This window comes from Dryas octopetala, chromosome 6 (genome assembly GCF_963921425.1).
Source record: "Dryas octopetala chromosome 6, drDryOcto1.1, whole genome shotgun sequence".
In the NCBI taxonomy this organism is placed as follows: domain Eukaryota; kingdom Viridiplantae; phylum Streptophyta; class Magnoliopsida; order Rosales; family Rosaceae; genus Dryas; species Dryas octopetala.
The window spans coordinates 15,881,628-15,893,591 of NC_141371.1; the positions used below are offsets into that span (position 1 = coordinate 15,881,628).

Genomic DNA, 11,964 nt, shown 5'->3' on the forward strand with positions numbered 1-11,964 from the left:
GAAATAATTTTGAATACAACAATTCTACACCCCAAAATAACCTTGAAATCGATCAATTTTGTTTATTGCTTAGAATTTCAGGTTTAGCTTCTGAATTAAACTCCATCCAAAACTAAGAGCTAAACCCAAAATCCCATCGTTTAATATTCTAAATTGATCACCCTACACTTTAAAGTTTAAAGTAGTCAACCGTCTTAGAGCATCCGCAGTGGTTATTCAATAGTTCAATTTTGTGAACTGTTTTGATAACTATTGAACTTAACTGCAGTTTTAATTGCAGCAGTTATTCAATAGTTCTGTTCAAAAATTTAAGATGAAAAATAAAGAAATATAACGTAGTTCATGAATCGACAAGAGAGAGGCTATAAATATATACTTTTTCACATAGTGGGCCAGTTTATTAAAATGAATTTCACTTTCGAATTCATATTTTTGATCTCTGAAATAAACTATTAATCTCCAATTTAAAATGAACTATACCACTCCAAGTCATTTTTTTACCTTTAGTTTAGTTTATTATAATAAAATTAAAATGAACCTCACCATTGCAGATGCCCTTAGGATCAAAATCAAAGGGCATTCAAACACCCTACAACTCCACAACTTCTCACTTTCAGCTCCGCAACACATCCATTTTGTTGTTTATAAATGTTGTTCTCAACCCCCTTTGATTATCTTCTATCCTTTACTAGCTAAAACCAAAGCGTAGATAAAACTTTTGCACCTATCAAACCCTTTGTACGTTAATTCCTCATTAACTATTTAGAACACAACACAAAGAAGAGAAGTATGAACTTGATAATATTGCAGGCACTAAACATCCAGGTGCATTCAAAAGAGTACATAGCGCATACAGACATACAAACATATTAGGACAGGTTCCTTCAAATTCATGTGATTCCCTCAATGCGGTATAATTTTCTCAGTAGAAAAGAAATTATTAGTAATATGCCACCAGAAGCAAGCATGCCCATCAAAAATTACTATCCTACTGATTGAACAATACAAATAATGTTACTACTGCTTTTACAAAACTGAAACTATATTGAATATCTGGTCTTTAAGCTGACTCATCAGTTTCTGTGCTGCCCTCCTCGGTGGTTTTTTTCACATCCTGTTCCTCAGATGGAGGTGGTACTTCTTGCTCTGGCTTGGCAGGCCCTGGACCAGCCGATACCTTTACCATTGACGGACGCAAAAGCCTGTCACCAAGCTTAAACCCCTTGCGAAATTCAGCAATTATAATACCTTCTTCGAATTCTGCAGAGTCCTCACGCATAATTGCTTCATGCAACTGGTATAAGAAAATTGCAGATTCAATTTTCAACATTAGAAATTGCATAAATTCTTTATGTACTAATAGATTTAAAGACTGCATACCAAGTATGATGTCAAACAATCTTTTCATAAGATTCTACAATTCAAAAACCTTAATGTTATAATCAGGTGTTCATGCTACTAATACAAAACAGTTCACATGCAGTTTTCACTCTCATGAACTCACCAAATTGGCTCGATTCAATCATGATTTGGTCCAACTTAAAACCGTATCCAGGTCTTCATCAAACCTGAACAAAATTGACCAAGTACTTGATAAAGATCATCAAGTAATTGATTGAATTTCGAGCCAACTTGGTATCTTACCTGCATAAAGCAATAATAAGATAGAACAGTCATTATGTCAACTAACAAAAGGACAAAATCCTGCACACAAAAGTTATTGATCCTCAAGACATTGTGTTCATCAGGAAGAATCATAGATCACACTGTAATTGTGCATCCCTCCAGTAATAGGATAATTTATGGGATTATGGTTAGTGAATGGTGTTATCTTTCTTGAACGCCTATTTTTAACTAACATTAACTCTTTGTTATTGACTGAGCAAAGAAGGAAAATGTCCTACACTGGATGTAAGGAAGGGCACCATTTCTATGCTAACGAGTCTTTCAGCTATACATGACCATCAAGGTTGAATGACTTACCAATGGATCAAAGGGCTTCCCCACTGTCTCCACTGGGGCAACACCGAGTGAGCTTAAGACCTCTCCGAACTGTTTATAAATGCTCTGATAGCTATTGTTGATCTTCTCCTCTCCCTCTGTCTCTACCTTAATCTGAGATTTAGCCCTCTCAAAATTATCCAGTACGGGCAACAAACTCTCCACAACTTCCCCCTGAGCATTTGTTACCAACGAAATGCGTTCCCTATCTGTTCTTTTCCGGAAATTGTCAAAGTCTGCACTTATCCTCAGAATCCGAACCTTCTCCGCCGACAGTTCTTCAGACAAAGAAGCCACTTTGCTTTCAAGACCTATTTTCTCATCTTCAATGGATTTTAGGAAAGATTCTATCTCAGCCACTTTTGATTCATCGTTATTGGCTAAAGCTTCTTTGTATAATTGCAGTGATGCTGTGATGGCTGAAACAGGTTTTTCCTCAACATCACCTTCCCCATCATAACTTGTACCACTTTCTTCTTCGGCACTTGTACTATCTTCCACAGGAACTGCACCATCTAAAGAGTCCTGTTACATAAATCTATTAGCAAAAGTAGGAAAGTAGGGAAAGCAAAAAAAAAAACCTAATGTCTTCACATTTTCAATGTGTGGATTTTAAAGAATTCATTTCTATATACAAGAAATCACATAAACTGATGAGCATTTAAACTTTAATATCTGAACCAAACATTAGTAATCTGTTGGAACCTCCAAGTAAAGGAACTGTTACTTCTAAGGGAAAAAAAAGGATACTGAAATAACCATTTAGCAAGTTAACAATAGTTTTAAATGAGAACCATGGATGTCAATTAAAATGTGACAGAAGAATCTCCTTGGTAACATTTTTTTTTTTGGATGAAAACAAAATTTTATTAATCAAAGTGAAGTCGTGGACAAGAACTCCACCTCCAATGTACAACACAGAAAATCTCTAGTTTGTCCTTATTGTACAGTGAAACTGAGACATCTCCTCAATTTAACATCAACTCACAGTAGCTTTCCAATCAAACAGAATTAAGCTCCCTAAAATCTGCCAAGACCAAAGCTCAAAGGGCTACCCACAATCTAATTCGTTCCCAAAGTTCATCCACTCCCACCCCACTATAATCTTCAAAAATGACCCATAATACTGCCAACACCAAATGCTCCCACAATGTTTTAGCTCTCTTGCCCCTTCCCAAAAGCTTATACTGTATGCTAAGCAGATCGTAGCACCACCAACGACTGACCCAGCTCAATTGAAACTCCCTAATAAACTTCCACCAAATCTGTAAAAAGTAACAGGGCAGTGCAGGAATACATGGTCAACACTTTCCTCCCCAGCCTAGCAGAGACAGTACCAATGAGGAGAAAGACATATATTAAGTCTTCTCCGTTGAACTTGGTCACAAGTATTAACCCTTCCATTTGCCACCAGCCACACCAACACTTTTAAATTTTGGGAGAGCTTTAATTTCCCAAACCTGGTTGAAAGGTTGAAATAAGAAAGGATCTGTTGCACAAAAATCTGGTGTAAGATTTACACAAAATTCCCCTGAACTTTCTAGCTTCCAACCCTCAACGGAAACAGCCTAACATCCACCCTCGAAGGAAGAAAACAGATATACTCCCTCCAGCTTAACTGGCAACACAGAAAATTTTTCCACCTCCAAATCATTCAGGTTTCTCCTAAAGCCAAAATACCAAGTTTAGGGAAACACAGAGGCATCTGAAAACCTTGCAATCTTCTTGTTATGCTTCCTGGACAGTAAGTATTACCTAAGAAACCATTTTTTTTTATGAGAAACAGACTTTCATTAAATGAAAATAAAGTAGTACATAGTACAATACAGTGGACACGATGTCCACTATCCTACAAGATCCTGGGTAACAACCTCTAGGATATTATGAAAGCCAAACAAACAGAGTAGAAGAGTGTAAAAAAAACAGCAATAATCAAACCCTAACAAACAACAGCTTCCCAATTAGACATAATTGCAGAAAATGAGTAGTCCCTGAAAGCTGGAGTGACTGATGCCCATAATCAAGCCCAAAACCAAACTCTCTCCCACAAATTATCCACAAAATCAAAGACCCTTTCATTTCTCTCCATCCTAATTACCCACAAAACAACCATCACAGAACACCTCCCAACACCACACCTCTCTTCTCCCACCAAAAACTTATATCTAGCACACAAGAAGTCCTCACATGAAGCTGGAACATCCCAGCTCCATTTAGACTCCCTAAATGGTCTTTGCCACAAAGTAAGAGCAATGGGACAATGAAACAGCAAATGATTTGAGCTTTCAGCAAGCTTCTTACACATTACACATTTACACACCAATGGAGAGAGAGACACCAAGAAGGCCATCTCCTTTGAACTAAGTCACAAGTGTTCATCCTCCCAGGGGCTATAATCTAAGCCAACAACTTTACCTTCGGAGGTACTTTTGCCATTCGAATTGTGTAAGAGGGACCAAAAGAAGAGAGAGAAGAATTGTCCATCAATTGCTTTGAATAGGATTTACATGAGAAATCTCCTGACAACTCCAACATCCATATTCTTCTATCCGGCTTAGAAGGAACCAGCAAGGGAACATTAATTCCATGGAATCATCCTCCAACCACCTGTCCTCCCAAAACCTTACCCTTCCAAAAATTTCCTTGGTAACTTGACTCACAGCCCATACCCCATCACTGCACTCATCTTATACAATTACGAAAGAGGTACCAATCATTACTTAATCCTAGAATCATGTAAGAATGACATGCTCTGATGCCCAAGACAATGTTTTTCCTATGACCTAAATAAATACTCTTAATAGCACTTGAACCAAATAAATACTCTTAATAGCATTTGTCCCAAACAAATACTCCTAACAAAAATTGACATTAATTTAGATTAACCCTTGACTTATTTATTTATGTTTTTTTTATTGACTGACTCTTAAACTTCCATGGGAATTTAATGTTTGACCAAAAAGGCCTTATTGTTAGATTTGGGCCAATGGACTTAGTCTTGAGCTTCCAAAGGAAACATTTCTGTTCTGACCAATTTGTAGCTATTGCACAAAAAAACTGAGCTTAAAGGACAAGTAACAGATATATTGGAAAAAGCTGAGACCGGCTGACTATATGCGAGACATAAAATGCCTTGCACTTCGCCTCTGAAAACATCGATTCTGTCTTCAAACTGAAATTGAAACTAATCTTAAAACTGAGCCATACATCTAGCAATAAAAGTATAAAACTTATCTGGATATCTACTATGATAAGGAAGTTCTGTGTAATTTTTGAAGAAACGGAGGAGGTACTAAGCATAAGGATTGGTGTAATTTACTCAACAAAAAAATATGGTTGGCAAAGATACACATGCAACACACTTGCTTGAAACTTTTTAGTGTGTTGGTTTGCACGAACTTTTTAGTAGTATGTCATCTATTTTATTAAATATAGAAAACGAGAACTTGAGTTGCGCATCACCCTCATAACTGTCAAGATACATGATTTCAAGCATATTTGTTTTGTTTCGAAAAGTAACAAGGTGATGGCAAAAGGGTTAATAAAGTATCTCTGGTTTTTATATTAAAGAAAAAGGAGATAACCACCCACAAATTTTGGGAAACTACTTCAAAATTCTAAGTTTCTAGAAGAATTATCACACACAATGCAGGTGTGCGTGGAGTCAGTCTAGGAAGAGGAACTAAGATAGAAAATAATGGAAAGTGATAATTCTAAGTCATTATATGTACCCATGATTTCAATGTATATATAGACACACACACACACACACATATATATAATATTCCAATGAAAAGGAGCAATCTCAAACATCCGCAGGAGGTGTTATCCCAATCGATTGTTTTCTTTGGGGCCTTAATCTACATCTGTTCATGGCAAAGGAAGTGAACTCTTTTCCCCCCCGGAAAACTATGTTTGTTTCAAGAAAGATTGCATACAGAAACTCTTTTCAGCATCAAAATAAATCATGGACAAAGCTAAGCCCTCTACTTTCATCACTTATTCATTAACATTGGGCTAGTGAGGCATTTCAGAACCATATTTATTTTGTCCAAGTTTGTTTAAGCAAAGCCTTCTACTTTCATCATTTAATTCATAAACATTATGCTAATGAGCATTTGATAACCAAACGAAATTGTTCAAGAAAAAAGTAATCTCAAAGGCAACTTATAAATCTTAAACCCAGTATTTTATTTTATTTTTTTCTCAAACCCTTTATGAAATATAGGAAAAAAATATAGTCTAAAAATTTCAAGAATAAATAAATAAATGGTATACCTCGACCTCCTCAACCTCCTCCACGGTCTCGGTAGTTTCGGTTTCACCCTGGGAAGCCAAAGGCACGAACTTGGCGAACCGGAGGGACGGCAATTGAGAGAACCGTAGAGAGCTTAGAGGGAGATAAGGTGTGCTGCTGCTGCTGCTCTGGCTTCGTCTGAACGAAACGTATAAGGGTTTTGGAGAGTTTGGCGAGAGAGTGGAAGCAAGTGGCGCAAATGGTACCCTGCTGAAGGGTGAAGTTCGGAGGACATTGGCCATTGGAGAGATGTTCAGAGGGAGATAAGGGTGGCAATATTGAAAAAGAGAATGGAATTAATAAGAGGATGCTGGGAGTGTGGGCGATGAATATGATGGCTAATGAAAAGGCTCAGTTTTTTTTTTAATTCCCAACCATCCGATGCTTCTAGTAGTATTGGGAATTTGGGAGCTTTCATTTCTATTTTCTTAGTTATTAATTATAAACCGAAATTTTGTGAAATAACTATTTTTAATACCTTTATAATTTTTTTAATAGCAAATTACATTTATATCAAAAAAAATTTCAATATTAATGGTCAATGTAAATTTTCTTTTTTCGTGAAGTTCTATGAGTTTTGAAATTATATCTCATTTTAATTACTAAGCTCAATCCATTTGATGATATCATGTTTTTTGGTGTATTGAAAAATACTAATTTGTTCATCCCTATTTTTTATTACTTATGGGCATAAAATTATGACGTTGCTTTTAATTTAGTTTAGGGTTTATAAATGAGTTGCAGAGTTTAGAATTAGGGTTCTGGAGCTTATGGCTTAGGATTTCGGTCTCGGGTTTTAGGCTCTAGCTAAACCCTAAGCCCGTTTTGCTACGTAGCAGTCAAAAACAAATCTAAATCTGAATAGTAATGTATATTTTTTAATCTATTGTACTTTATATTTTTTTTATTTTGGTCAATAATGACTAAAATGAAATTATGAAAAAGTGTATTGATTAAAATGTAATTATAAATTTTTTTATTGATTTATGGTAGGGTCACAGAGAGTCAGAGGAAGAACTTGTAAAAAGGAAAAGCTATGAAAGGAAAATATTCTTCTTTCATAATGATCAAGAGATTCCCTGGGATCTTAAATACATAGTCTTTAGGGCAATAACCAAAATGAGAACAATTACAAGTAAAGCAGAGAATTCTACGCCTAACCAAAATATCTAGACTAGGAATCTTGTTAACAGGTTTTAGCTGGTTGCAATGGTAGCACATGTAGTGGGCTTATTGGGCCACAATGGTAGTGTGTAGTAGGCTTAGTAAGAGAGAGCCCAACAACTCCTCCCCCTTTAGAAGTGGCCTGACCTTAGACCATGAAGTCAGGAAAACGCTCCAACATGGAATATGCGTCTTCCCAGGTTGCATGTTCTGGTGTTGTACCTTCCTACTGGACAAACCAATAAGTTACAGGTGCATTATCACGTTTGACAAGGCGGCAACCCAAGATGCGAGCAGGTCCATTGTGAGGAGTCCAAAGGAATGGCAGGTGGAAGGATTGTAGAAGTCGGGATATGATCACTAACTCGCTGTTTAAGAAGTGAGACGTGAAAAACAAGGTGGATTTTGGAGGAAGAAGGGAGCTCTAATTTGTAAGCAACAGACCCAATCCGAGCTAGAATCTTGAAGGGCTTCATATAATCTTGGACTTACTTGTTCACATGGCGGCGAGAAACAGAGTGCTGGCAATGGGGTTGGAGACGTAAAAACACCTAATTGCCAACTTGGAATTCTCTTTCTGTCCGTTTCTTGTCGGCAAAAAACTTCATGCGATTATGTGCTTCAACCAAGTTTGTTTTGAGCTCTCTTAATAAAGCGTCACAATCTCGCAAAGTAATAACAACAAAATCCACAACAGAGGACCAAGGTAAATAAGAGAGAATCGTTGGTGGGGGTTGGCCATAAAGAGCCTGAAATTGAGACATGCGAATGAAAGATTGATAGGTTGCCCGAGGCAACCATTGGGTCCAAGAATTGGGTTTGCGATCGACAAAACATCGCAAGTAATGCTCCAATATACAGTTGAGAACTTCAATTTGTCCATCGGATTGAGGATGATAGGAAGAGCTGTGACAAAGTTTAGTGCCTTGCATTTTGAAAAAGGCTTCCCAAAAATTGCTAACAAAGATCGGGTCCCGATCACTAATAATAGATTTTAGGCATGCCATGGAGTTTGAAGACATGTTAGATGAATAAATCAACGACCTTCTTAGCTGTAAACGGGTAGGATAATGAAATGAAGTGACCCAACTTGGTAAATCGATCGACCACAACCAAAATGGCGTTTTTGGATTTCGAAGGAGGTAGTCCTTCAATGAAGTCAAGTGATATGTCTTGCCATGCTGCCTCAGGAATGAAATTGAGTTGAAGAAGCCCAGGGGGATGAATAGATTCATATTTTTGGCGCTGGAATACATCACAAGCAAGGACATATAGCTTAACATCCTTGCGTACACCCGACCACAAAAAATTGCTGGACAATTTCTTATATGTTCGAAGAAATTAAGCCAGAATGCCCAGCGGTCGAAGAGTCATGAAACTCGGCCAAGAGGCGACGACGCCAAGGGGAAGGGTTGGGCACAAAAATTTGATTATTGTAGAGCAAGATACCATCGTGAAGTGAGAAACCTGTTGGAGTTGGGAGCCCCTGCTGCAGGGCAAAGATAATATCCAAAGTGGGTGGATTGTGAAGGCACACCTGATGAATGTCATGGACTGAATCAAAAATGGGGATAGACTGCGCAAGAAGAGGCAGTAGCTCATAGCGCCAAGATAAGCAGTCAGGTGTTGTATTAAGAGGTCCAAATCGATACTCAATAATGCAATCATAGCCCATGAGTTTGGTCAACCATCGTTGTTGCATTGGTGTGGTGATGCGCTGATCCAAAAGGTGACGAAAGGGTTGGTGGTCAGTGATGATTTTAAACTGACGACCAACCAGATAAGGCCGCCATTTTTGTATAGAGTAGACAATGGCCAACAGCTCTTTTTCATAGACCGAAAGAGTAAGGTTGCGAGCCGAAAGGGTCTTGCTCAAGAAAGCAATAGGCATGAAAAGCGTCACACTCAATAACGAATCACTTAGAAAAGTCAGGGAGTGCTAACACCGGTGTAGTGGTGAGTGCTTGCTTGAGTTGAAGAAAGGCTGCTTCAGCTGCGAATGACCATTGGAATGCATCCTTTTTTAGGAGGTCAGAGAGAGGCTTAGCTAAGAGGCCATAGTTCTTCAAAAACTTGAGGTAATACCCCGTTAAGCCCAAAAAACCGCAAAGGGCCTTAAGTGTTGTGGGCTTGGGCCAATCATCGATACAAGATATTTTAGAGTTGTCAACAGCCACACACTCTTTAGAGATTATGTGACCCAAATACACAATGCTAGATTGGGCAAATGAACACTTAATGAGATAGCTTCACCTTGAGCTGATGTTTGTGCAAGGTAGTGAAAACCGCAGAAAGATGTGAGAGGTGATCTTCCATAGACTTACTATACACAAGTATATCATAAAATAAAATAAAAAATAAAAAAAAAATAAAAAAAAAACTAATACAAAGTGACGTAAGTATGGACGAAAGATATCATTCATAGTAGCTTGAAATGTAGAAGGTGCCATTGAGAGACCAGAGAGCATTACCAGAAACTCAAAGTGGCCATCATGGGTGTGGAACGCTGTTTTTGGAATATCGGCGTCGTTCATTCTGATTTGGTGGTAACTCGAACAAAGATCGAGTTTAGAGAAGAATTGAGCACCATGGAGTTCATCAAGTAACTCATCAATAATTAGAATCGGATACTTATCCTTAATAATAACTGTGTTCAAGGCACGATAATCAATACACATGCGCCAAGAATCATCCTTCTTCTTCACAAGGAGGACAGGTGAAGAGAATATGCTAAAGCTGGGCCGGATAATCCCACTAGCAAGCATTTCTTTCACTAAGAGCTTAATTTCTTTTTTATGGAAATAGAGATATCAATAAGAGCAGACACTCACAGAGTTAGTGCTAGGGAGGAGGGGAATTTTGTGGTCTTGGGATCGGTGAGGAGGAAGGCCAAAAAGAGGTTGAAAAAGGTCAGCAAAAGAGTCCAATAAGGACAGGATTGCAGGCGGGTAAAAAGAGGCGGAGGAAGAGGTGGTGGTGGGAACAAGCTGTGCAAGGAGACCCAATTGCTCTGCCTGGAGGAGCTTAGCAATTGAAGAACAACTTATATGGCAGGGTTTGGGGTAATTTGGCCTTGAAGACAGAAAGATTGATCACCAATAGTAAATTCTATTCTCTTATGGCGAAAGTGCCAAGAAATAACACCAAGCGAATCAAGCCAAGCAACCCCTAACAACAAATCACAACCTGTGACAGGCAAAACATGACAAGCAGTGGAGAATGAGTAATCCTAGTAGGGATATAGGCACTTGATGAACAACACCCTTAATAGAGAGGACACCACTGTTGGCAATGGTCACTTTATGAGAGGTGGAACAATCAATGGGAGGATTAAGGCAACGAACCACACAAAGGTTGAGAATATTATAAATGGCTCCGCCATCAACTAGCACATTCACCAAAAGAGAACCAATAAATCCATGTAGACGCATAGTCAGAGGGGGCTCTTCATTGACAGCGTCCGAAACCAAAATAATGGGTGTGGGGTTGGCTCAGGATCCTCATCCACAACAATCTTAAGGTCCTTGACAGGGGGATCGTCTGGGGTCGCAGCAAGCAAAAACAACTGAGGGTGTTTACAAACATGGCTTGGCTTATATTGGTCATCGCAATTAAAACAAAGGCCCTTTGCACGACGATCGATCATTTCCTTTTGGGAGAGGCGCTTAACATGAATGGTAACGGTTTGGGTTGAGGGTGGGGGTGTGGGTGTGGGGGTAGAGGAGCAAGGTTTGGGAGAGGAAAATGTGTGGAATGGTTTGGGAATTGGTTGGGAAGGCAATTTGGGAGTGTAGCAACCTTCATAAATATAAGCGAGCTCAATGGCCTCATCAAGGAAGGCAGGTCGGCCGGTTTGCACATCGCGTTGAAGCTCGAGATGAAGGCCGCCTACATAAGCGCCCTTTAATTGGTGGTCGACATAATCCGAAGCTCGACACGACAATTTAATGAACTGCAATGTATAATTAGAAACTGACCCAACTTGGTGCGAGTGGGTGAGAAGGCAGTCCAATTCAAGGGCTTGTTCATGTAGGGCAAACCATTTGAGAAACATCTGAACAAATAATGGCCAAGACAATCGTGAATAGCGGGAATCGAACCAACGCATCCACAAGACGGCATCCCCACTGTGATGAACATCAACCATAGTAACTTGTTGGGTGGGGGGAATAGCATAATAGAGGAAGAATTGCTTAGCTATGGCGACCTAAGCCAGTGGGTTATCCCCCAAAAAACAAGATAAATCGAATTTAATGGGTTTAAAATTGGAAATTTGGGAAGGGTGGATAACTAAGGGAGAGTAAAGGGGTGGAGGTGAAAAGGTGTTGTGGGGAAAGGTAGAAGAAGATGGTAAAGAGGTGAGAGGGGAAGTGGAGGCAGTCATGTGGTGAGGAGGAAAGGGAGTATGGAAAGGGGGTAAGGATTGAAGGGTGTGATAAGTAGCAAAGGAGGTGGCCAGGGATGGTTTTGGAGGTGGTAGTAGTAGTCGAAGAGGGAAAGGA

General features: G+C 39.0%; 2 protein-coding genes across 3 annotated transcripts; both read right to left on the minus strand.

Moving 5' to 3' along the window:
- Positions 1-784: 784 nt before the first annotated feature.
- On the minus strand, positions 785-6,626 carry EMB1241 (Co-chaperone GrpE family protein). 2 transcript variants are annotated; one of them, XM_086247078.1, is made up of 4 exons: positions 6,280-6,626; positions 1,984-2,526; positions 1,505-1,644; positions 1,155-1,294 (listed from the first exon to the last, which is right to left on the minus strand). In XM_086247078.1, exons 1-3 carry the CDS (start codon positions 6,538-6,540, stop codon positions 1,540-1,542), a joined length of 909 nt encoding a protein of 302 aa, XP_086103204.1. In that variant the 5' UTR covers positions 6,541-6,626; the 3' UTR covers positions 1,155-1,294; positions 1,505-1,539. The 2 variants fall into 2 exon arrangements, with proteins under 2 accessions (XP_086103203.1, XP_086103204.1); XM_086247077.1 differs by lacking the exon at positions 1,505-1,644 and having other exon boundaries at positions 785-1,294; positions 6,280-6,622.
- A 1,859-nt stretch (positions 6,627-8,485) lies between these two features.
- On the minus strand, positions 8,486-10,227 carry LOC147282795 (uncharacterized). The gene is made up of 3 exons (XM_086248280.1): positions 9,934-10,227; positions 9,000-9,329; positions 8,486-8,707 (listed from the first exon to the last, which is right to left on the minus strand). Exons 1-3 carry the CDS (start codon positions 10,225-10,227, stop codon positions 8,486-8,488), a joined length of 846 nt encoding a protein of 281 aa, XP_086104406.1.
- Positions 10,228-11,964: the final 1,737 nt, after the last annotated feature.